Consider the following 26,696-nt stretch of genomic DNA (forward strand, 5'->3'; position numbering starts at 1 on the left):
TACTCGGGCTTCCCTGGTGGCACAGTGGTTAGGAATCCGCCTGCCAATGCAGGGGACACGGGTTCAAGCCCTGGTCCGGGAGGGTCCCACATGCCGCGGAGCAACTAATCCCATGCATCACAACTACTGAAGCCTGTGCACCTGGAGCCCATGCTCTGCAGCAAGGGAGGCCACCGCAATGAGAAGCCCGCAAACTGCAGCAAGGAGTAGCCCCCACTCACTGCAACTAGAGAAAGCCCGCACACAACAACGAAGACCCAACACAGCCAAAAATAAAAAAATAAAATAAATAAATTTATAAAAAAAAAAAAGAATGTTTACTCAATTCCTACCATGTGCCAGTCGCTTTGCTATATTGGTTCCCGCCCTCTGGGAGTTCTCAATTCAGGAAAGTGAGAGATTCTTTTTGCAACAGGGTGACAGGAAGAATGAGGTCATGACTACGGAGGTTTCAGAAACAAATAAGGAGTGTGGATATGTCTAAGTTTTTAGCCTTCCTCTATGATAGCAAGCAAGATTTCTCACCTCTAAAGTGAAGAGTGCTGTTAGTGTTTCTTAAACTATATCATTTTACAAACCAATAAAATACTAAATTCTCTACCAAAAAGAAGAAGAAGAAGAAGAAGAAGAAGGAGAACCTACAATCATTTACTCTCTGGTGGCCTGGAGAAATTTCCTTATCTATAAAATGCTAATGATCCTATATTATTTAGAGGAGTCCAAAGCATGACAACTAGGCTAAAGAGAAATTATGCCAATACACACACATTAGTGTCTATTTAGCACCTCCTACTCACCAGATTCCGAGAAATATGCTGGGGCTACAAAGTCAGAAGCTTACTTCTCCTTCAATGTACATGACAGGAGAAATGTAAAGACCTCAGGAGTTGCTATGAGAATTTAAAAAATAACAGGATACATGCTAAAGTGCTTTTTAAAAAACAAAACAAAACTGCAGAAATTGGGACTTCCCTGGTGGTCCAGTGGTTAAGACTCCATGCTACCAATGCAGGGAGCCCAGGTTCGATCCCTGGTCAGGGAACTAGATCCCACATGCATGCTGCAACTAAGAGTTTGCATGCCGCAACTAAAGGAGCCAGTGAGCCACAACTAAGGAGCCTGCTTGCTGCAACTAAGACCCGGCGCAACCAAATAAATAAATAAAATAAATATTTTTTAAAAAAAGATCAAGCTCACTTTATTAAAAAAAAATAAAACCTGCAGAAATGGGGGCAACAGTACCGAACTCATAGGGTTCTTAAGAACACAGCAGCATAATTTAGTATTAAGAGTAACATGAGGGGCTTCCCTGGTGGCGCAGTGGTTAAGAATCTGCCTGCCAATGCAGGGGACACGGGTTCGAGCCCTGGTCTGGGAAGATCCCACATGCAGCGGAGCAACTGGGCCCGTGAGCCACAATTACTGAGCCTGCGCGTCTGGAGCCTGTGCTCTGCAACAGGAGAGGCCGCGATAGTGAGAGGCCCGCGCACCGCGATGAAGAGTGGCTCCCACTTGCCACAACTAGAGAAAGCCCTTGCACAGAAACGAAGACCCAACACAGCCATAAATAAATAAATTAATTAATTAATTAAAAAAAAACAAACAACAAAAAAGAGTAACATGATATCAAATATCCCTGCTCCCATTGCTCCTGGTCTCAGGTCAGTGAGATTTACGGCTAGAAGCAAAGGCTGTTGCCTTCATGTAAGATTAAAAAAAATAATAAGAAAAAAGAGAAAAAGAACTAACTATAGATAAAGATGTAGTCCTTTCAGACTCTCAATAATAATAAAGTAAATATAGTTGTACCTCAGTATCTAAGGGGGATTAATTCCAGGGCTCTTCCACCTGCCACCCCTGGCAGATACCAAAATCCGTGGAAGCTCAAGTCCCTAATATAAAATGGCAAAGTATTTGCATATAACCCCTGACATCCTCCCATATCCTTTAAATCATCTCTACATTATTTATAATACCTAATACAATGTAAATGTTATGTAAATAGTTGCTGGTGCACAGCAAACTCAGGTTTTGCTTTTTGGAACTTCCTGGAATTTTATTTTTTCTGAATATTTTTGATCCAAGGTTGGTTGAATCCATGGATGCAAAAACCAAAGACATAGAGGGCAGACTGTCACTAACAATCAGGATGGGGAGGATGTAGAATTTCTCAGGACAGTGTAGTTTAAACATTTTCCTATCAATAATCTCTGAGTATTCTTTTGTCAATCATACCCATCCAGGGTAGCAGCAGCCCTGCAGAGATCATTTCATTCTCTCCCCTGATTCTGAATCGCCTTGCCTCGAAGTTCCCAAAGTACTCTGCATCATAACTACTACGGCACTTACTGTACTTACTTGTTAAATTAAAATTACTTGTTTATATGTCTGTCTCTTCCATTAGTCACTAGATAGTGACTGACACACAGTGGATACTAAATGTTTACTGAATGAATAAAGGAATGGATAGAAGGACTTAATAATCTCCTTTTTATTTATTTTTAAAGAATTCCTAGTGAGGGAGAATCCAACATATGCTTCACATGTCTAGCAAAAAGTTATAAAATCCTGATTTTTCTCCAAAACTCAAAAAATATACAGATTAGAAATGAAGAGGCAAAGCTCATTATTTGCCAACAACATGATTTAGAATCAAACAAGCGGTTCTAAAATCTTAGGGAATTAACAAAAAAGCTATGAGAATTATTGACTTTTAGCAAGGTAGCAGGATACAGGATAAATATATAAAAATTAATATCTATACATACTGACAAAAAGAAACTGAAAATTGATATTTAAAAACTACAATTTAAAATGGCATCCAAAATATGAAATATTTAGGGATAAATTTGACAAAAGATGTGTAAGACCTGTACACTAACAATTACAAAACACTGCTGAGAGAAATTAAAGACCTAAATGGAGAAATATACAATGTCCAAAGATCAGAAGACTGAATATTGTTAAGATGCCAATCCTCTCCAAACTGATCTATGGATTCAACACAATCTCAACTGTAATCCCAAAAAGGCATTTTTGTAAAAACTGACAAACTGATTTTAAAATCTACATGAAAATGAAAAGGACCTAGAATAACCAAAATAATTCTGAAAATAAAAGAACGCTAGAGGGAATACCCTGGCGGTCCAGTGGTTAGGACTCCGTGCTCTCATTGCTGAGGGTCCGGGTTTGATCGCTGGCCGGGGAACTAAAATCCCACAAGCTGTCACAAGCCGTGTGGCGCGGTCAAAAAAGAAAAAAACAACAACAACGCTAGAAAACTTGTATCATCTGATATCAAGACTTATTATAAAATGACAATAACCAAACCAGTGTTACTGACAGATTAATGGAACAAAGTAGAGTCTAGGCCACACATATATGATCAACTGATTTTCAGCAAAGGTGTCAATGCAACTCAATGAGGAAAGAACACTCTTTTCAATAAATAGTGCTAGAACAACTAGATATCCATAAGCCAAAAGAGACAAATAAATAACCTCAATTCTTATCTCATACCCTATACAAAAAATAACTAAAAATAAAGCACAGATCTAATGTAACAGCTAGAATCATAAAACTTCTAGGAGAAGATCTTACTTTGAATTAGGCAAAGATTTACTTAATCAATACAAAGAGTATAAACTATAAAAGAAAAAATTGATATAGTGGATTTCATCAAAATTAAGAACTTTTGGTCTTCAAAGACTGTATTTTGCTGCATGCAAATGTGAAATAAGTTTTAAAAGACTGTTACGAAAACGAAAAAGCATGTCACTGGGAGAAAATAGTTGCAAAAACATATCTGACAAAGAAATTGTATCTACAATACACGAAGAACTCTTACAATTTAATAACTGAGTTAATACTGAGCAATTATGCCCACTTAAAAAATGGACAAAAGACCTGAACAAACACTTCACCAAAGAGGACATATGCATGGCAAACAGGCACATAAAAAATGTTCAGCATCATCAGTCATGAGGGATATGCAAATTAAACCACAATAAGCTATATTACTACATACACACTAATATGGTTAAAATGAAAAAGACTGACCATACCAAGTGTTGGCCAAGATGTGGAACAACTGGAACTTTCATACGTTGTCTAGTGGGAATGTAAAATTGTAAAACCATTTTGGAAAACAATTTGGCGATTTCTTATGATGCTAAGCATATACTTACAATATAACCCAGCCAATCCTCTCCTAGGGTTTACACCAGAAAAAGGAAAACGTGTCCGCACAAAGACTTGTACATAAACGTTCACAGCTGTTTTATTTGTGGTGGCCCAAATGTCCATCAACAGGAGACTGGATACACAAATTATCCATAAAATGGAATAAAACTCAGCAATAAAAACAGAATACACTACTGATAGATACAGCAACATGGATTAACCTCAAATAATTGTGCTGAGTGAAAGAAGTCAGGCAAGAAAAAAGGACGTAGAGTATAATTCCATTCATGTAAAGTTACAGAAGATGTGAACTAATCTACAGTGATAGAAAAGAAATCCCCAAGGATAGTTTCCTGGGGATGGGAAAGAAGAGAAGAGAGAGAACGAGATTACAAAGGGGCATGAGGAAACTTTTGGGAGTGATGGGTATGCTCCTTGTCTTAACTGTGGGGATAGTGCCACAGGTGTACACAATGTCAAAGTGCATCAAATTATATACTGTAAATGTATACATTGATTGTAGATCAAATATACCAGAATAAAACTATTAAAAGGAAAAAAAAACCCATTAAGGGAAAAAAAAAATTATTCTGAGTCCACACTGGAAACTAAACATTGCCCTTTTCAATTATACAGATGCAGGCGGTCTCTATTAACTGGTAACACAAGTGTGTCCCAAGACATTCTGTTCATTATCCAGGTCACAATGCTGCTAGACCATAAAATGAGGCAATGGCTTCTGGATTTAAAACAGGAGAAAATCGCAGCATGTACATACACACTCGCATTCTATCTCTTTACACATACAAATGATTAATCAACTGATGCACAGGCAAGTCCTAAATACCCACATTAATGGAGAGGCAGTACAAGTATTCAGCAAAAACACATAATACAAAAAGCATTTTCATTTGCCTTTGTAATTGAACACGTGGTCTTGTTTTTCAGAAGATATATCTAGGGATGTTGGGCTTTGACTAACGTTAAAATAAACTCTTTCCCCCCCCCTATTTTTCACTAGAGCAGGAGCTAAGGAGTTCAGAGGTGGCAAGAATAAATTACAATGCTTACATGGATAAAGCAATTGAATTACATGTAGACAATAAGAATTCAAAAGCATTCACACATATCCACCAATGTTATATACTTACAGGGAAATGTCTGCCCACGTGCTCCCCACTCACTCTCATGAGCTCTCCAGAAGAGCTTTTCTGGGTCTCTAAATGCTTGTACCCCAATGTGAAATGTGTTATAGCCTGCTTATGCACACATCAGAAAAGGTGGCAAAAGCCAAAGATTTAATGCTGAGATTCTGTCAGTAAATTCTCAGCAATTACAGTCTCTGATGAACCAGTTGCTACTTAGGAAGGAGGGAGAGAGACAGGTGTGATGGGGTACACAATTCAGGTAGAAGAGAGCTGTTTAAGAGGATTTTAGGCCAGCAGAATAAGCTGTTCTTAGATGCTTTCAGGTGGGCACTATAGAGATGCATCCTTCCAGTCCTAGAGCCTTTATTTAGTATTTATTTGGGCACAGCAAATGTTGAGCACTAAAAAAGAGAGAAGAATCACAGATACGTCCTTCCTCTGCCATGTTCCTCATTCAAAAAAGAGACAATGACAAGGACACATTTAAAATCAAATTAATAACCATCAAGGATATAAATTTCATTATCATTCAAAATGCATCTAATATTAAGTCTTAATTGTGTGGCCATGTAATGGGAGTTTTCAATCTAAGCAATAATGATAGGATTTCAAAAAAGGAAAACAGCCCAAATAAATGAAAACAACTGTTGGTTATCTATGCTAAAAAGAGGGGCAAAGTAAAGCAGTGGTAAGAAAATTAGACTAAATTCAAAAGTCTTACTTTCCTATTCTAGTCCTGATACTATGCAGTCACAGGAAAACTGCTTAATTTATGCTTCAGTTTTTCATGGGAACCCTAATCTCATAGTGCTAGTCTAAAGATTAAATAAGACTATATGCACAAAAATTATCATCAAAATGCTAGCATACTGAATCCAGCAACATGTAAAAAGGATTATATACCATGACCAAGTGGGATTTACCCCAGGAATGCAAGGTTGGTTTAGCATAAGACATTTCTCTAAAGAAGATATACAATGACCAAGAAGCACATGAAAAGATGCTCAACATCATTAGTCATTAAGAAAATGCAAATCAAAACAATGAGATACTACTTTACACCCACTATAATAAAAAAGACAAATAATGACAAGTGTTGGAGAGGAGAATTAGAAACCCTCACAGATTGCTGGTGGCAATGTAAAATGGTGCAGCCACCTTTGCAAAACAGTTTGGCAGTTTCTCAAAATGCTAAACACAGGGCTATCATATGATCCAGTCATTCTCCTATGAGGTATATACCCAAGAAAACTGTAAACAGGGACTCAAACATATACCTGCACACCAATGTTAACAACAGTATTATTCATAAATCACCAAAATGTGAGGCTTCCCTGGTGGCACAGTGGTTAAGAATCTGCCTGCCAGGGGCTTCCCTGGTGGCACAGTGGTTGAGAGTCTGCCTGCCGATGCAGGGGACACGGGTTCGAGCCCTGGTCTGGGAAGATCCCACATGCCGCGGAGCAACTAAGCCCGTGAGCCACAACTACTGAGCCTGCGCGTCTGGAGCCTGTGCTTCGCAACAAGAGAGGCCGCGATAGTGAGAGGCCTGCGCGCCGCGATGAAGAGTGGCCCCCGCTTGCCACAACTAGAGAAAGCCCTCGCACAGAAACGAAGACCCAACACAGCCATAAATGAATAAATAAATAAATAAAAGAACGTGAATTTCTTTAAAAAAAAAAAAAAAAGAATCTGCCTGCCAATGCAGGGGACACGGGTTCAAGCCCTGGTCCGGGAAGACCCCACATGGCACGGAACAACTAAGCCCTTGTGCCACAACTACTGAGCCTGCGCTCTAGAGTCCGCGAGCCACAACTACTGAAGCCCACGCACCTAGAGCCCGTGCTCCGCAACAAGAGAAGCCACCGCAATGAGAAGCCCGTGCACCACAACGAAGAGTAGCCCTCGCTCACTGCAACTAGAGAAAGCCTACATGCAGCAACGAAGACCCAACACAGCCAAATAAGTAAATAAATAAAATAAATAAATTTATTTTTTAAAAAAATCACCAAAATGTGGAAACAACCCAAGTGTCCATCAGCAGGTGAATAGATAAACAAAAGATGGTATATATACACAATGGAATACAGTATTATTCAGCCATAAAAAGGAATAAAATTGACACATACTACAACATAGATGAAACCTGAAAATACGCTAAGTGAAATAAACCAGACACAAAAGAACAAATATTGTATGATTCCACTTATATGACATGTCCAGAATAGGCAAATCTATAGAGACAGAAAGTAGATTAGTGGTTGCCTGAGGCTGTGGGGAGAGGGGAATGGAAAGTGATGGGTATAAGGTTTCTTTTTTGGGGTGATGAAAATGTCTGGTATTAGATAGTGGTGATGGTTGCACACCTTGAGTGTGAATTTTATGGCATGTGAATTATTATATTTCAATAAAGCTGTTACAAAAAAAAGAATATATGTGAAAACACTCAAACTGTAAAACTGCAAAGTAATGCACAAACACAAGGGATTATTATGATGCAAATAAACGGCTGTGGATTGTGAAGTCATGAAGGTTAGATGAGGTAGCAATTAAATCAGCCAATTCACTAATCCTCAAAAATCCTGTCTGCAGGTATGGGAGGTGCTCAGCCTGCTATGTATTTTACATCTAATGTATGTATCTCTTGACTTTAGGGTACATTTATAAACAATTCGCTTTTCATCTCTGACCAATAAAGATATATTAAAGCTAAGATGTAAGGGGGAAGGGAACAAAACCCCATAGAAACCTACCCTATTCCTAAGTTTAAGACGTTTGTAGGGGTAGAGCAGAGGGGAGAATGGGGAATGACTGCTAATGAGTAAGGGGTTTCCCTTTGGGGAGATGAAATGTTTTAGAACTAGATAGAGGTGATGGTTGTACAACACTGTGAATGTACTTAATGCCACTGACCTGTATATTTTAGATGGTTAATTTTATATTATGTGAATTTTACCTCAATTTTAAAAATAAAAGCACAGTCTGTTGGTTAAGGGGAAAAAAAAGATGTTTGTATCTGTGCCACAGTAAAAACGGTAGCGATTTTTAACTCAGTAATTATGCCCATCATCTCCTGCCTAGATTACTGCAAGAGCTTAATAGTCCTTCCTGCTTTTCTCTTGAACCCCTAGTCTATTCGTAATACCAGAGAAAATCTTTTAAAAGGTGCATCAGATACGTCACTTCTCTGGCATCTTGAGTGACTATTCCTTTATTATTCATTTCATATTTTTTGAACACATATCTCAGGTTAAATATCTGCCTGTAAATATTAAATCCCCATAACCTCTAGCACAATGCTGACATACCAACCTGGGACCAATACACATTTCTTGCTGAAGTCAATTAATTGCCACATAAGACTCGAAGGTAAAATCAGAAAGCAGAGGAGATTCCTTGTCTCTACCAAGCTGACAGTAAGCTCCCTGGCTGTGAGCTGTGATGCCTTTATTCCACCCTTGCTGCTTAAGGGCTCTTAGATCTTTTGCAGGTACCTTCCCAACTAGCCTTTAGGTTCCCTAAAGTCAGGGACCACTAGTCTCCATTATCTTCCCCAAGGCATCTAGAAGAGGGATAAGCACATACAGGGCAGGAGTAGATGCTGATGGAGATGATGGCAGCCAGAATGAGATGGGGGATAAATCTGGTAGAGAGGGAAGAAGAACCTCAGATTCCAGTAGGATTCATGCTGCCAGCTTGTTATCTCATCCTTCCCTTCTCACCACCCCTTCTCCATGCCCTCCTGAAGCTGTGGGTTCCTAGCCCCCTGAGTCAGTAATCCTGCCTCAGCCAATTTATTTTCTAATCTTGTAGCTTTCATAGAAAAGGCTCTCCATGAGATTGATGGTGACAGACAGGACGGCCACACAGATAAGCAGGCTCCCCTGTCAATAAACACCAGGGAGGGAAGGCACCCCATTCATGGAAAAGACAGAGGAGCTAAGTTGTATCAGAAGGGAGGCAATTCCAAAAGCTGGGAAGAGCTATCGAAACAGTGTGCCCTGGGCTTCCCTGGTGGCACAGTGGTTAAGAATCCGCCTGGCAATGCAGGAGACAAGGGTTCGAGCCCTGGTCCAGGAAGATCCCACATGCCACGGAGCAACCAAGCCCGTGCGCCACAGCTACTGAGCCTGCGCTCTAGAGCCCGCGAGCCACAACTACTGAGCCCGCGAGCCACAACTACTGAGCCCGCGAGCCACAACTACTGAGCCCGTGTGCCACAACTACTGAAGCCCGCGCGCCTAGAGCCTGTGCTCCACAACAAGAGAAGCCACCACAATGAGAAGCCTGCACACCGCAACGAAGAGTAGCCCCCGCTCGCCACAACTAGAGAAAGCCCATGCGCAGCAACAAAGACCCAATGAAGCCAAAAATAAATAAGTAAATAAATTAAAAAAAAAAAAGAAAAGTGTCCTGGGGGAACCCACCTCCAAGGAGGGAGAGGAAGAAACAGAAACTAAGCCAGCTGAAGGAGATGCCTCCCTCATGCCCTAGGCTCTTCCTCACAAGTATATAGTGAGGTTAAAGTACAACAATAGACGGAAAGTGCTTTGAGGAATAAAAGCACTGTATAAATGCTTGGTACTGCAAGGATTATTATATTAAGTGGCTCTTATCCTTTGCCTGGTTTGTGTCCTAGTTCTTCCAACAGAACCCTAATAAAACTCCCCAAGCATTGGATCAACAACACAGGAAATGAAATGAAGCAGACTCTCAGTTAAGAGCCCCTGATGACACAAGTATCAATTTGGAGGCAGTGGCAGATCACCAGCAGGGTCAGATGCAGAGAAAGTATCAGTTTTGCATCTGACTTTACTCTCCCTCAGCTGAAGACAAGAGAACTTTAACCACTTTGGGAGGTTTTTTTTTTTTTCTATCTTCTCTAGCTACCTTCCCATCCTTTTGCTCATTCCGTGCTTCCTAGCCTATAAGCACTATTTCTCAGACCCTCCTGCTAGAAAACACACACACACACACTTTCCCCAATTGGGAGGATCCTTTTCCAAAGTAACCAAGCTCACAGGGCTCCCAAGGAACTCAATCTCTGGTGTAAAGAATAAAAGCGGAAGAGGCGAGACCATGGGAGGAAAACACAGCTCAGAGTCCCAGATCACTGTATGACTGTTACAGAGAAGGTAGGGCTAGAATGGTAGAAGATTTTGTCTGAGTTTACCTCCTTCAGCAAAGACTAGGAGGTGGAAAGCGATTTCTGAGCTCAGTACTGCGGGGCTTCCCGGAGCTCTGGGTGATTAAGAGTGTTACATCGGGCCCAAACCAGACACCCTCCTCAACCAAGGAGAGGAAGCCCAGGATTTAGAGCCAGGGACCTAGGTTCACTACAGTTGTGATTTCAAGTCTCAACTCCCGTGAGCCTCAGTGTTTTCGTATATAAAGGAGAAAAATAACTGTAGTAAGTATATATCAGAATGACTGTTAAAGCACTTTCCAAAAAATAGTAAAGTGCTGGACAAATGCCAGTTGCTATTCTGGATCTTCCCCTATCCACCCTTCTATATACTTACACGGTTGGATGTAGTGTCATATGAGAGAACAAAGGGGTGCAGGACTTGGGTTTCCCTACAGTGCCAGGTGGATTAGAGTTAGCAGTTAGTAAGTCTGAAAAGTTGCAAGCAATTTTAACCAAGAGAGAACCAGTCAACACTTGAACACAAGCCGATTAAAGTTATTGGAAAAACCCCAACTGGAGAATTTAGGGCACTAGCTGGCACCACGTAAAGAGCACAGAGCTCAGTTGTAAGTACTACAGGAGTATTACAGATGACAGAAAAGATAAGCAGATATGACATAAGAATCAACAGGGGTTTATGTGGTGAGAGGTACAGGAAAAAGGAGAAACCTGAATCAAGCAGTTAATCAGGTAAGACTTCACTAGTAAATAAGTTTGGAAGTGGTATTTGAAGGACAGGAGGGACAAAAATTAACCATAAAGAAATTAAGGGACTGTGGCAAGCTGAATTTTCCAAAAGTAACCACAACAGTATTTCCCATTCTTCATACCACTCCCCATCAGGAGGTGGCATCCATATCCCTTCCCTAATCCTGGCCAGGCCTTTGTGACTCCCTCCACTAATAAGAGTAGGGCAAAACTGACACCATGTGACCTCTGAGTCTAGCTCACAAAGAGGGATGCAGCCTCTGCAAGTATCACGGGATGCCTGCTCTGGGAGCCTTCAGTCACCCTGTAAGAAGTCTGGCTACCCTCACCCCACCATGTGGAAAGAGAATCTATAGAGATTCCAGAGAGAGGAAAAGACAGAGACAGAGACAGAGAGACAGAGAGTCGAGGAGCTCCAGCTGTTTCAGCTCTCAGCTGTCTTGAGTCTTCCCAACACAGGGGCCACAGTGAAGAAGTCTTTGAAGCCCAGGCCAGGTCGGCCCCTATATAACTGCACCTGTTTGAGAGATCCCAATTGGGAACAACTGCTTAGCTCAACCCAGTCAACCCCCAGAATTCTGAGCAAAATAATTAGTATTATGTTAAGCCAATGTTTGGGGTGGTCTGTTATGCAGCAATGGATATTTTGAACAATACTGATCTGTGCAAAGCCTCCATGACCAGGACAGCTAAGTCACACCCAAGGGATGGGGACCTGGCTCATCCAACTAGAGACTATAAGATAGGAGGTAGTAATGAGATAATAATAATAACTAGCATATACTGAACTCTTAACTATGTCAGGTATTTTGCTAAGCACTTTACATGCATTACTTTTACTTAATTTTTGCAAGAACCCTATGAGAGAAATACTCTTTTTCTCATTTTCCAAAAGGAAAAACTGAGGCTGAGAGGGACTGAGTAACAGGAAACCCAGGTCTATTTGACACAAAAGTCATACTCCTAACAACTAGTCTGTACTGCAACATGGTGAGTAGAACCTTAAAGGAGTGACCGAAGTTCCACAGATTAACATGAGAGTTGGATGGATCTCAGAGATCAAATCCAACTTTCCCATTTTACGACTGATGAAACTGAGAGGCCTAGCGAGGTTAAGTGACTTAGCTTAAAACTGTATCCATTACTCAACAATAAAAAGACAAATAAACAGGGACTTCCCTGGTGGTCCAGTGGTTAAGAATCCACCTTCCAATGCAGGGGACGCGGGTTCGATCCCTAGTTGGGGAACTAAGATCCCACACGCCGCGGGACAACTAAGCTGGTGCGCTCTAGAGCCCTCATGCTGCAACTAGAGAAGCCCGAGGGCTGCAGTGAAAGATCCTGCATGCAGCAACGAAGATCCCGTGTGCCACAACTAAGACCTGACGCAGCCAAATAAATGAATAAATAAATAAATAAATATTTTAAAAAGACAAATAACCAAAAAATGGACAAAGGATTTGAATAGACATTTCTCTAGAGAAGACATGCAAATTGCCAATAAGCACATGAAAAGATGCTCAACGTCATTAAGAAAATGCAAATCAAAATCACAATGAGGTACCACTTTATACCCACTAGGATGGCTATAATCAAAAAGACAGACAAAAAAACAAGTATTGGTGAAGATGTGGGAAAACTGGATTCTCACAGTTTGTTGGTGGGAATGTAAAATGGTGCAGCCACTTTGGAAAACAGTTTGGTAGTTCCTTAAAATGCTAAACACAGAGATAGCATATGATCCAGCAACTCCCACCCTAGGTATATACCCAAGAGAAATGAAAAGACACATCCACACAAAAACTTCTACACAAATGTTCATAGCAGCATTATGCATCACAGTTGAGCAGTGGAAACAACCCAAATGCCCATCAACTGATGAATGGATAAACAGAAGGTAGTATATCCATACAATAGAATATTATTTGGCCATAAAAAGGAATAAAGTACTGATATGTGCTACAACATGGATGAACTTGGAAAAATATCATGCTAAGTGAAAGAAGCCAGGCACAAAAGGCCACATATTATATGATTCCACGTATAGGAAATGTCCAGAGTAGACAAATCTATAGAGACAGAAAGTAGATTCATGGTTGCCTGGGGCTAGTTGGGTGGTGTGGAGAGTGGCTGCTAACGGATACGAGGTTTCGTCTGGGGTGATGAAAATTTTCTGGAATTAGATAATAGGGATGGTTGCACAACTCTGTGAATATACTAAAACCCACTGAATTGTACACTCTAAAGTGGTGAATTTTATGGTATGTGAGTTATATATCATAAAGCTGTTAATTAAAAAACTGTATCCAGGGAGCTCCCTGGCAGTCCAGTGGTTACGACTCCGCACTTCGACTGCAGGGGGTGTGGGTTCCATTCCGGTCAGGGAACTAAGGTCCTGCATGCTGTGCACTGCGGCCAAACAAATAAATAAATATTGTATCCATTCATTTAGTAAAACTTTACTGAGCATCCATTCACTACACAGTCCAGGCACCGCAGGGTACACACAGATCAGGCCCCTGAGTAGTTTTTTTTTTTTTTTTTTTTCTTTTTTAAAGCTTGATGGTATTCACATTGCTTAATTTGTGTCATGCTTTATTTATTTATTTATTTATTTATTTTATTTATGGCTGTGTTGGGTCTTCGTTTCTGTGCGAGGGCTTTCTCTAGTTGTGGCAAGCGGGGGCCACTCTTCATCGCGGTGCGCGGGCCTCTCACTATCGCGGCCTCTCTCGTTGCGGAGCACAGGCTCCAGACGCGCAGGCTCAGTAATTGTGGCTCACGGGCCCAGTTGCTCCGCGGCATGTGGGATCTTCCCAGACCAGGGCTCGAACCCGTGTGCCCTGCATTGGCAGGCAGATTCTCAACCACTGCGCCACCAGGGAAGCCCCCCTGAGTAGTTTAAAGGTGCCCCACTGCTTAGTGGAAGAATGCTCAGTCGCTTCTGAGATTTTATGCTTCCCAAAGTCACTGAACTTACCTGGCCTCAGAGTGCCACTCTTTCCCCGTCACTAACCAACCAGGAGGCAGAGAGGGAGGGAAGTTTCCTTCCTCTTGGATAGTGAATGCAAACCTCAGGTCCTATGGGGAGGCCATGGACAAGGAAAGCTTATCGGGAAGAGATTAAATACTCAAGAGACTTGATTCCCGATTTACCAATCTCTTTTCCTGGAGGACACCCTTCACCTGTGTCAAGCAAACCTGATGTCTGGCTCCCTCAAAGATTTACATATTTTTACCAGTGAGCCTGGCCAGGGGGACAGGAAAATGGAAAGAGCACTAGGCTAGGGCTCCATAAACACAGATTTTTTTTTTAATCCCAATCCCACTGTTTACTAGTTTACAGATTTAGGCAAATCATTAAAGCCTCCCTGAGCTTGTTTCCCCACCTATAATATGGGAATGCAAATACTTGCCTGGACTACTTCAATAAGATAACAGACCAAAAACGCTTTGCAAACTACATATCATACCACAGAAATACAAAGGAGCGCCATCATTATGGCACTCTTATCTCGGCCTTATAAACCTTCCATCTTTCTCTCCCTGTCAATTGTGTCCTCCCCTACTTTAAAAACTGACTTCTTCTCTTGGGTCTAATCCTTCCTTTAATCCTGTCACACATCTCCCCTCCTGCTTCTCCCACAGCAGACTCTGATGTGTGTTAACCTCTGACTTAAGACAACCTAGTTCTACCTTGAAAAAAATGAACTCAGAGGCCAACTGATGGGGACTAAGGGGCTCCATTTTTTCTCCTCTTCTTTCTGACCAAACTTCATAAAAGAATTGACCAGACTATCACCCTCTCCTCACTGCCTCTTTCCTCTTAAACTCACCGCAAACTGGCTCCTCCCCACATCCCCCCCAAGGCCATGAAAATCTTCCTAGTTACTAAATCCAGACACTTCTCTATCCTTTCCATCCTTTGCCTCTTGGGAGCACTTGACACTGCTGGCCACTCCCTCCCTTCATTTCTGAGATTCCACACTGCCCTGGCTCCTGTTTTCCTGCCACTCCCCACCAGTCTCTTGTGTGGGATCCTCTTCCTTTGCCTCACCTTTGAATGCAGTGCCCCTCAGGGTTCTGTCCAAGGCCCTCTTCTCACTCTACACCCTGTCCCTGGACAGCCTCACACTTCCACCATTCGGTCCAGATGTTGATGACCCACATCCCGGCACGCCCTCCTGACCTCCAGGCCTGTATAACCAGCTGCCAACCTACTGAACAGCTTCCCTGGGATCTCCCACAGGCACTTCAAACTCATCATGTCCAAAAGGGACTCCTTCCCTCAATCACGCTCTTCCTCCTCAGTTCCCCTTTTCACTGAATAGTACCACCCAGCAGCCCAAGCCAAGGAAAAGGCTGTCATCCTTGCCCCCGCTCTCCTTCACGCCCTCCCACCCCCATAACCAACTACTTAGTCTTCTAATCCTTCATTTTTCTCCATCTCCACTGTCGCTTCCCTAGTAGAGGCCACCCTCACCTCCTGCCCAGATTACCACAATGGGCTCCTGATTTGTCCTCCCTCTCTGTTCTTTTGTTCTTTCAATTTAAACGTCCACACTGCAGTCGGGTGATCTTGTTTTTCTAAAAGCCTATCTTACCATGTCACTCCCTACTTGTCTTGCAATGGTGCTTCACTGCCCTCAGGATAAAGTCCAAAACTCCTAATAGGGAGGATTACATGGTTCCCAGGCCCTAGCTCCTGTACGCTCCTGTTTCATTTAATTAATTGTTCCAAGGTCTCGCTATAGACCATAGCTACTTTCAGCTCCCGCCACACCATGTCCTTCCTTTTCTTCTGTCTTCAGTACATGCTGTTCCCTCTGCCTGGACTTTCCCTCACTCAAGCCTGGCTCTCATTTTCTGGCCTCAATTAAACGTCACTTCCTCCAGGAAAGTTTCTTTATTGTCCCTCCCATCTGCTTCAACTGATATCACAGAAAAGTTCAGGGTGGTATCATACAACTCCTGCTCGCCTTCGCCTTCGTCTCCCCACACAAAACCACAGGCTCCCAGAGGGCAGGGTAAGCAACTTATTCATGTTGAATCCTAGTGCCTTGAGGGGCACCAGCCAGTGAAGACTTGTTAAATGGACCAATCTCCTTATCTGAGGGATAGCATGAGTATTCCTAAACCTCAGACCCTATTCCTGTGAACACACTGAAGCCCAAGTGGTTTTCTGCCCCCATCCCTAGGGCTCGGAGGAGAAAAGGGTCTGCGGTTCTAGTCTCATACAAGGTCCCATTCACAAAGCTATTTACTACACTCTCTCCAGCCACCTCCCCCCAGAACAACAGTGGCCTTTCTCTGCAGCAGCAGTCTCTTGGAAGGAAGCTTCTGAGGGCTGTGCTCTGGGAAATGAATGGGGCCAGCCTGGGGCAGGCAGGACAATGGCAGGGCGGGCCCTGTGCCCCGTCAGACCCCTGCAGGGAACAGCAGCCCGGAAACCAGGCCGCCAGTGGGGAAATCCCCCGAGAGCTGGGAGAAGCTGAAGGCAAGCAACCCAACAAGGCTGCTCTGTCCCTAGAAGAAATACCAAGTGCCCAAGACCTAGCACCCGGTAAGAACAAGGGGGATACTTGGTCTCCTTTCCTAGCAGCAATGTTTAGAGTTGCTTTCTTGAAATCCCTTGGGTAGGCATGGAGGGAATTGGTTATGTCAAGAATGAACAACTACAGTTCAAGTCAGGTAACCGTAGGGAGGAGTAGAGAACTCTACTGAGCGCTAGAAGACAATCTAGAAAAATGAAGAGACATCGCTTTTGAACCCTGAGAAACAGGTTAAGACACAATAACCAACATAAAACATGCAAAGAATGGAAGAGCACCGACATTTATTTATAATAGTCGACCATGTGCTAGGGATTCTGTTAGAACTTTTATATAAAGTATTTTATACCAACATATAAAAGATAATAAGAGTCCAATTGCTATATGTATGTGCAAAAGGAACGTTGAATAATATAAATGTACTATAGAGTTTGATGATATTAACCAGAAAAGGTCACCTTGAAGGAACTAAGACTAGCCGGAGTTGGGGAGAGAAAGAGAACACTCATATAAAGATGTGGAAAGAGTGATGTAGGCCTGGGAAACAGGCTTCAGGCTACCTGAAGCGGGATGGTAGGGGACAGTAATAAGACCTACAATTAGTGAGATGTGGGCTGAACTGAAGCAAGAAGGCATGGATCCCAAGCTGGAGAGTTCGAGCTGGAAAGGAAAGACACTGTGCAAAGAAGGTTTCCAGCGAAAAAGGATGGACTTAGGACGAGATCTTCCGCACCTTATTTTTAACTAGTACCGTCCTGTGTTTGTTCAATATGTTCCCAGAGCCATGCCTGTCGGTCCTCAGTTTAGAATCAGCACAGGTCTCAGCACCCAAGCACAGGTCTTCTCGCGGCAGCTGAGGAGAGTTCAGGCCAATCTGGGGTCCTTGCCAAACCAAATGCCTCAACAACACTCATCAAATGTTTGGCACTATAGAATTCACAAAATGCTTTTACACATATCGCCCTGATCACACAGCTAGTTAGCGGATAGGCTGGGACTCACACAAAGCTCTTCTCACTTCAAGTCCTATACTCTCTACAATCATGCTACTAGGATGGTTTCTGCAGAGATATCCCTTGAGCCCTGGAGTTTGGTCTGCAGTGGGAGAGTGGGGTATGATTAATTAATCAGGATATCAAATATATGCTAATCTCCTCAAATCATGACCCCATTTCCTAAGGGAGCTCTCAGAACTCACTGCCCTCTCTCTCTCTCTTTAGAAGACTGCATTGAAGACCTCTAAATCTATTTGGTACAAACAGCCTAACCTAAGGGCCTCAACAAGATAAGTATCATTCGATATGCTATGTTCAGTGAATTGCTGGGTACCAACGGGAGGCAGAATGACTTTTAATGATGGTCTTAATCTCTCTAGCAATAGCCAGTCTCCAAAACTTGGGAACCAAATCTGATTCAGCCTTAACATACATACTCTGTTGGTTTTCCTTCCAAAATGTCTTTCAAATCCTGCCCTTCTTTGTCCTCACATTATCTTTTGCTCTCTTCCCACCTACATAATAATATTAGAATTCTTTCCTTAAACATTCCTTTCATCACCATATATTACACAAACCTTGCTGGTTCCCTTTTTCCTTCCACATCCAGTCTGAATATCTTTATCCCCCCGACACTCCCACCATACTCACCCTGACAACCTAATTTCTCTCTGCTCTACGAAGACCAACACTCTTACCATCCTGAGACCACCCCATGCTTGGTTCTGCCCCAGAACCTTTGCTTACATTGTTACCCTTGTCTGAAACAGCTTCCTCTCTTTCTTCAACCTAAATAATTTCTAACCACCCCTCCCCTGGCTATTCTCACTAGCACCAACTTTCTACTCGTCTCTAAATGTACCTTTTTGGTACACATCAAGATTCAGTAATGATGCACTATCTTTTTATTGTTTTGTGTTGTTTCATTTATTACATTTCCCAACAAGAATGTAAGCTCCACATTCTTGCAAATTATCTGTCAGAACACTAAGAACTAGGCTGTGCATGGAGCTATTTTGACAAATATCTGCCGTCCAACCGACTGACTGCAAGTGCCACAGATCATAGGTCACCCTCCGGAAGGTTGTTAGATTGGTCCCGTTCCCTCTGTGATTTGATGCCAGTCCACGACTGGTGACTATAGATCCCATTGCACCATTTTATGGTAGCTTTAAACACTGGAGGACAAAGTGCTGGAAATCAGGACTCTGAAATCACTTCACCCTAACTTTTCAAAGCCCCCTTCTCACACATTCAAGTCTTAGTTTGCTATTCTTTAGAATGAGGAGAATCCTGAAGAAGTCAATAAAGACGACAGAGGGACTAGTGACTTTAGGGCCTATGTTGAAATCAGAAGTAAAAGACAGGAAGATGGACTTAAATTGTAGCAAAGGAGGAAACTCCCTGGTGGTCCAGTGGTTAGGACTCGGCGCTTTCACTGGGCTGGTCGTGGCGCTTTCAATCCCTGGTCGTGGTCAGGGAACTAATACCCCGCAAGCCACACAGTGGAGCCAAAAAAAAAAAAAAAATTGTAGCAAAGGGACTTCCCTGGTGGCGCAGAGGTTGAGAATCTGCCTGCCAATGCAGGGGACAGGGGTTCGAGCCCTGGTCTGGGAAGATCCCACATGCCGCGGAGCAACTGGGCCCGTGAGCCACAATTACTGAGCCTGCGTGTCTGGAGCCTGTGCTCCACAACAAGAGAGGCCGCGATAGTGAGAGGCCCGCGCACCGCGATGAAGAGTGGCCCCCGCTTGCCACAACTAGAAAAGCCCTCGAACAGAAACGAAGACCCAACACAGCCATGAATAGATAAATAAATAAATTAAGAAAAGAAAAAGAAAATGTAGTGCTTCTCATTCACTAAAAAAAATAAAATAAAATAAAAAATTGTAGCAAAGGAAAAATTGTGATTCAAAAGAATTTACAACTATTCAACTCATGGAACCACAAGAGATCACTGAAAATGGGAGTCCCTCAACCTTCTGGACCAGCTCAGGAGACGCCCTACTTGGAGTCAAGAGGAAAGTGAAGAGGAGGATCCTCTAAGACTTAAGACTTCTGTGATTTTCCCCTCAAATCTGTCCAATTGTTTTAGGACCACAAATCTGGGTGTTCTTCCAGGCCTTGAAAATGTCTTCCAAATCCTACTCCAATTTTATTGGGGGCCACAGATTTCCCCGCCTCTCCCCACACTTCCACTTCCACATCACTGTACTTCTTCCACTTTCCCCTCCCATTTCATCAGACAGCTCTGTTCCCTGGTTTTTTCAAACTTTCATTTTCACTGGTTTTCAGGAAGGCAGATAGGATTCCTGAAAAAAAGTCCTGGCTCACTGAAAGAAAGGGCACAGGCATTATGTTTTCAGAGGCTCAAAGAACATAACAGCTAGAAGGAATCAAATCTGAGAGGTTGGCTACCCTAATTCACTCATCTATTTACTTGGATGCTGGGGGTCTTCCCTCAGAACTCCAAACCTCTTTTCACAGGGGATCTAACACGACTTTTCATAAAGTAATGATTACTTTTTTCTTTTGAGACCACAATCTGCAACTTCTGTAGTCCTGCTTCCCTCCATGGGGCAAAGGAGTGACCTTGGATGACACTAGCAGGTCTATGCTTGGGTCTTTTCCCAATACGGTGATTGAGAAAAGAAGAATGCACAGTCCATGGGGAAAAGGGTTTCCAAACCACATGATAAATCTTGAAATTAAGTTTTAAAAATAATAAACCAATAAAATGGACTTTTAAAGGCAGTGCCACTATGAAGATGTGAAGCAAATTCAGTCAGTATAGATTAAAACCGTTCCTCTTACGTTTTATGGAACTTCAGCGTTAACAAAGCCCTTTCTCCTACATCAGATTCCCAGATCTTTAAAGCGGTATCACTGCTATCCAAAAGACACTATCCAAAAGTTTCCAAACTCTATTCCATGAAGGTTGCGAGTTTCCAGAACTCTTTTGTCTTTATACCAATTTGGGGATTAGCCATGTGACCTTCACAGAATCTTTTTTATTTTTAATGAACTCATTGTCATTTAACTTGTCACATTTTTTGTCTACCCTCCTAAACAGAACAAAAGGGACTCTGGCAGTACTTGGACGATTTAAAAAAAAAAAAAGCTAAATAAATTTGTTCATCAAAGGGTGCTCTTTCAGAAATGTTTTTGAGTGTGTGAAGGTAAGCTCAGCCTGCTCCTGCTCATAATGGTGATTAATCACCAAATGTTTCATCTGCAAATCCACTGCCATCTCTCATCTCACGCCTGGAGAGCACAAGGGTACATTCTGGAGAAGACTCAGCATTTCAGGGGACTTACTCTTTGTAGTTCTGGATCCCTGTCACTGTTCTGGGAGGCCAACCTCTAAACTAGGCAGAAACTCAGCCGAATGTCTGGGGGTTTCTTGTTCCCAGGGCTCAGTAAGAACTTGAAGTGGAAAGGGGGAGCCTGAGGTGGGAAGAACCTCCCCCACCTCCTTCTCAGACAAGCCCAGTCTCCTCAGCCGAGGCTACCAGCTTTTCTTCTCTACAAACGTCCCCTCAGCCTGAAGGCTCTTTCCTCCTTCCTCTGCCTTTTTCTCCCACCTCCTCCATACACTTCATGAAAGATTTCGCCTCTTCTAAAAAAAAAAGGCTACAGGCTGGGGAAAAGTTACATTCAATCTCAGATCCCTGATAAGGAACAGTTGCTGGCTCTGGGTTTATTCTGAATTAGGCAAGTCATATGCTTCTAAAACAAGGAACAGCCAGAGATCATAAAACAAATCCTTTCTATCCCCATCTAAGGAAGCCAAGGTAGCTCAAGCCTCTCCCATTCATCAAAATTCCTGGGAAGGAGATTCAATAACCTTCCCCTTCTCATATTCTAGTATCATCACCCAACCCTGACCACTAGAACTAGAAAAGTATGCCTTCTTTCTAACCTCATGCACTTCTGCAACAAAAATGCCTGTTCACTCTGGTTAAATTCTTCAAAACAATGGAAAGATCTTTCAGTCACTCTTAATTTGTTTTGGGCCAGTTCAGAAAGTAGTGCATGATGTTAAATCAAATCCATGAGTTTACCATCTAAAAGTTATAGAGTTTTGGTTTAGAAAGCAATTTGAAATATATTATCTAATTTGATTTGTTTTTAATGTTGTTTTTCTTAAAAAATATTTTATTTATTTATTTGGCTGCGTCGGGTCTTAGTTGCGGCACTCGGGATCTTTTGTTGTGGCGTGAGGGCTTCTCTCTCTAGTTGTGGCATGCTGGCTCCAGAGCATGTGGGCTCAGTAGCTGTGGCACGCAGGCTTAGTTGCCCCTCGGCATGTGGGATCTTAGCTCCCCCAGGAGGGATCAAACCTGCGTCCCCTGCATTAGAAGGCAGATTCTTAACCACTGGACCACCAGGGAAGTCCCTATCTAATTTGATTTGCTCCTTTCAACAGCACCATGAGAAAGACACAATAAGTGTTACAATCCTCAAATGACAAGCTATGTGAAAATGTTTGTGAACCGGAAAGCATTTCATATGAATGAGCTATTGCCTTACACATGAGGAAACCAAGGGAGGCATGTGATTTGCCCAAGATCACACAGTTAAGGGGAATGCCAGGGCTCAAACCAAGAACTCTCAGCTTAAATCTAGTACTTCTCCATCTGCTTTGGTCCTCACATGAGCTAACTACCTCTGAACAGAGAAAAGCCATTTTATGGATGCTGTTTTATGGATCCTAACCCATCTGGCCATCTCAAAAACATTTGCCATGGAGAACTAGGCAAATGGATATACATGGCTTAGCAAAACTCATTACCATTCCTATAAAAATAATTCAGTATTATTATCTCTGCTTGCAATATCAAACACATTTTTAGAAACTTTTGAGAAGAACACACATTAACAGGCAATAAATTGTCCATGGACAAAAACTGAAAGGGACATGAACAGCTACCATTTAGTCCATCTTTCGCTAACAACTGATTAACACTGTAAGATCAAGATTAGCTGCAAAGGGCTTCCCTGGTGGCGCAGTGGTTGAGAATCTGCCTGCCAATGCAGGGGACACGGGTTCGAGCCCTGGTCTGGGAAGATCCCACATGCCACGGAGCAACTAGGCCCGTGAGCCACAACTACTGAGTCTGCGCGTCTGGAGCCTGTGCTCCGCAACAAGAGAGGCCACGATAGTGAGAGGCCCGCGCACCGCGATGAAGAGTGGCCCCCACTTGCCGCAACTAGAGAAAGCCCTAGCACAGAAACGAAGACCCAACAAAACAATCAATCAATCAATAAATAAATCTTTAAAAAAAAAAAAAAATTCCTTTCATGTTAAAAAAAAAAAAAAAAAGATTAGCTGCAAATACTTCATGTTTCTTTGGACCCAGAAGTCACTTCCCAAGAGGGGATTAAAGACTCTGCTGGATAAATATTCCACAGCCTTCTATTCTTCGAGCCACAATCTCTCTCCATAGACATGGTCCTCCATCCTTATGTCCTAGAAAACACGCATCACCTAGGAAGCCTTCTCTAATTGACCTTACTTTGACTACACTTGAAATTAACACGAATGTTGAAAAATCTGAAACGGATGAATTTATACACGCTGACATGTTCACTCAATCCAATATTCGTTTGTCAAATATTTAGTGAGCACTCACCCCATGCAAGGCACTAAGCCAGGCGTGCAGGCTATAACTGAGCAAACAAAACACAGTTCCTACCTTTACAGAGCTTATAGTCCAGTGTTGCTTTTATGTGGTCTTCAGGAGTCTTACACCTTTCCTAGTTCCTCAAGTAGATTGCATGCTCTTTGTAAGCAAGAACTGCATACTTAAATTTTTTGAAACACTGAGCACAGCACCTTACACTACGCTCTCTAAACAGCAAATTGATAAACTAAAAGAGAATCCCTGACTCTATAACCTGAAATCCCTCCACTCAGTCTCTCCAGTATGGTGTAAAATTGTGTAAAACTGTGAATTATTTAAAATCCACAGGGTCTTGAATCTGAGATGTCAAAATAGCCAATAGAATGAACCTACTGCTAAAGGGGTACGATCCAATACAACTGGAGACACCGTGAAGGGGACCCAAGTCCCAGAACTGATCCTTTAATGGGGAAGAGAACTGGGGTAGTGGTAGAGGTGAGGAATGCTCTCACCCTGCGAAGCTCCATTATCCCAAGTGCAAGGGGGTTCTGAAAAGCATCTTACCTTACTGCCAGAAAGAATAAAACGGGGCCCCCGCCCCTTTTCCACAGGACCAGTATACAAACCTACTTAGACAGGGTGGGGCAAGAGAAAGAGCCTCGGGTTCAGAATCAGAAGACCTGCGACTGAGTCTAGATTCTGCCACTAGTCAGGGAAGATGGCACTGGGCTAGCCAGGTATCCCCCATGAGCCTCAATCACCCCTTCTGTAAAATGAAAATAATAACCTCTGATTTGTCTGCCTCATGGAAATATTGGGAGGCTCAAATGAGATACATTCCTATGAAAGCACTCAGAAAAACCGTGCGATACAAATCCTGAGAAGACTGTGAGGGTATGCAAACTCCCAGAGGAGCATCTTACACTAGCCCAGGAACCTTTACTGCCTTTTTCTTGTACCCCCAACACCTGGGTTTCCATCTGCTCACATCTCTGAATTCAGAGAAATAGTTCACCCCCAAATCTCAAAAAGGCAAGTGCGCTAATTCCCATATTCCAAGAGGATGAAAAGAGAAGGGCAGCCATGTAACCATTTCAACTTCTTGCCTTGACACACGCCTCAGTTCTCCCTTTACAAGAGTCAAACTGAAGAGAAGCCAACAAAAAGGGGAAGGGATGGAGGTTCAAGCAGCCACATATACTATCTGTCCTTTGTGGCTGTCTGCCTTCTCTCCACTGCCAAGTCAGGTCCCCGTCTGGGGACTGCTGAACTAATCTAAATGGGACTCTGAGGCAATACAGAGATTAGTGTTTGGGAGAGAGAGAGATTGTATCATTTTAGGCCACATTCCACAGCCCAAAAGAAATTATTATCAGCATGGATAATCAAAGGTTAACTGGACAGGGAGAAAACAATTGTTCCCTTGAAAATATTCTTCCCTATCTCTCCAATAATTTTTTTTTTTTTCCAGGCCCAGTCCTTTCATTTGCTTGTTCAGTCCTCCAACCAACCATCCATCCAGCACCCACAAAACTACCCTAAAGACTCTCAAGGAGAAAAGGTTGAGGAGGAGAGGAAAGGAAAAGGCAGACACCTTACAAAGTTGTAAACTGTAGTGTTACCAGTGACGGGGCGACTGGGCAGACTCTTGGGGGAGGTGGGGGGGGGGAGGGCATCCTGTGCTCCGACTCTAAGGGCCAGTGTCTCTGCCCATCAGGCCTAAGAGCCTAAAACAACTCCTTCGGGCTCTAGGCAGAGGGAAGGCCCATTTTGCAGAGTCAAGCTTATTCAAAACGGCTTGGAAGATTTAACCTAGAGCATCAGCTGGTTGGCAGATTTCAATTAAACCCCAAGCTTGGAGAGGAAGCAATTCTAGTGTCGACCTATGCATTTTGGGGGCCATTATCAGCCACCGGTAAAAATCCAGACCTGTATGGGTGCAAAGGGTGTTTCTGTCCCATCATTCAGGCCAACAACATCCTCCGCATTCTAGAAATGGGATCCACCCCATCACCAAGCCCCACCATTCCACAACAACCAGCCGGTGGAGGCCCACGCCCCTACCAGGGCCCTTCCCCCAGCAGCTCCGACACCTAAAGCCGGACCCAATCACCCTTGGGGTCTCACGTGACCAGGCCTGTGCCCGCCTCCCACCCCTAGGCTGGCAAGTTAGGGACTCAAATTCAGCCTCTGGCCTGGCAAAAGTCAAAGGCGGCTGGAAAGCATTTCCCCCTCTTTCCCCACTTCTGGCGTCACTGTCTACTGTTTATATTTTAAAAACACTGAATCAGGAGATATGTTTTGAACATGGACACACACAGAGGGAACATAAACACACATGCCCAGAGAGTGCCCAGAGACCCCACCAATTCCCACAGCCCACACAGACCCTTCTTTTGCAACCTTTTATCAAAATGCAACACTTTCCCTCCCAGTCATTCCTTAAGTAAGTGTTGAAAAACCACATTATTAGCAAACTTACCTGTCTATACTCTGGGGTAACCTTACACTCATGGTTTCTCAGTGTCTCCACGGTTCCAGAATCCTGTAGTTTTGATGTCTTGATCAGGACTGAATCGCTTGCAATTTTTAAGAAAGGTGAGAGGATGGCCTCCCAACTTGAAGACAGAATCCTTCTTCTTCCAGCTCTCAGGACCCTGGTAACTGAAGCTCCATTCTACTTCTACCAGTTAACATGGTCTCCTTCCTTAGCCCCCTTTTCCCCTCCCCCCCTCTTAAAAAAAACAAAACAGAAAAAACCCGAAAGAAAAAGAGAAAAAACTATGACCTTCTTAGAACCAAAAACCCAACCACAAATCTCTTCAAGGTTAGCGCTATGGGCTTAAAAAAAAAAAAAAAAAATCACAGAATGTGCCTTCAAAATATCAATCTTAACTGCAAAATATAGATAAAAACCATCCTTTTAATCTAGTTTTCCTAGCTGTCCTTCTGTTGGCAAGAGAGCCTCAAGCTCCAAAGGGGGAAAAAATAATGCTCTGGTCTCCAATGCTTAAAACGACAACAAATATACTGAGGGACCAAAAAGAAAAAAAAATCCAAATTGACACCTGGAAAAAATCTTCCAGCTGATTTGCACAGTAAAAAAATAAATAAAACCATACACTAGTATGTACACAACAGCACTCCTTCCAAGTCCAGTGCAACCCTGGGAACCAAAATTATGAATTTCCTTAAAAAAAAAAAAGCTTTTATATGAAAGGTTTTGAAATTCTTAAATGAGCCAATCGCACCAAAAAAAAAAAAAAAAATCAAAGAACACCTGAAATGCAATGCTT

At 42.7% G+C, this 26,696-nt stretch overlaps 1 protein-coding gene across 9 annotated transcripts in view; it reads right to left on the reverse strand.

The window, feature by feature from the left end:
* The window catches only part of ARHGEF11 (Rho guanine nucleotide exchange factor 11), a 112,028-nt gene extending 85,909 nt beyond the window's left edge, over window positions 1-26,119 (reverse strand). For all 9 annotated transcript variants that reach the window (XM_059934251.1, XM_059934240.1, XM_059934270.1 and 6 more), the window contains exon 1: window positions 25,883-26,119. In XM_059934251.1, coding sequence (XP_059790234.1) covers window positions 25,883-25,914 — 32 coding nt within the window. In that variant the 5' untranslated portion in view covers window positions 25,915-26,119. The remainder of the gene's footprint in view (window positions 1-25,882) is intronic.
* Window positions 26,120-26,696: the final 577 nt, after the last annotated feature.

Source organism: Balaenoptera ricei, chromosome 1, assembly GCF_028023285.1.
Source record: "Balaenoptera ricei isolate mBalRic1 chromosome 1, mBalRic1.hap2, whole genome shotgun sequence".
NCBI classification, from domain to species: domain Eukaryota; kingdom Metazoa; phylum Chordata; class Mammalia; order Artiodactyla; family Balaenopteridae; genus Balaenoptera; species Balaenoptera ricei.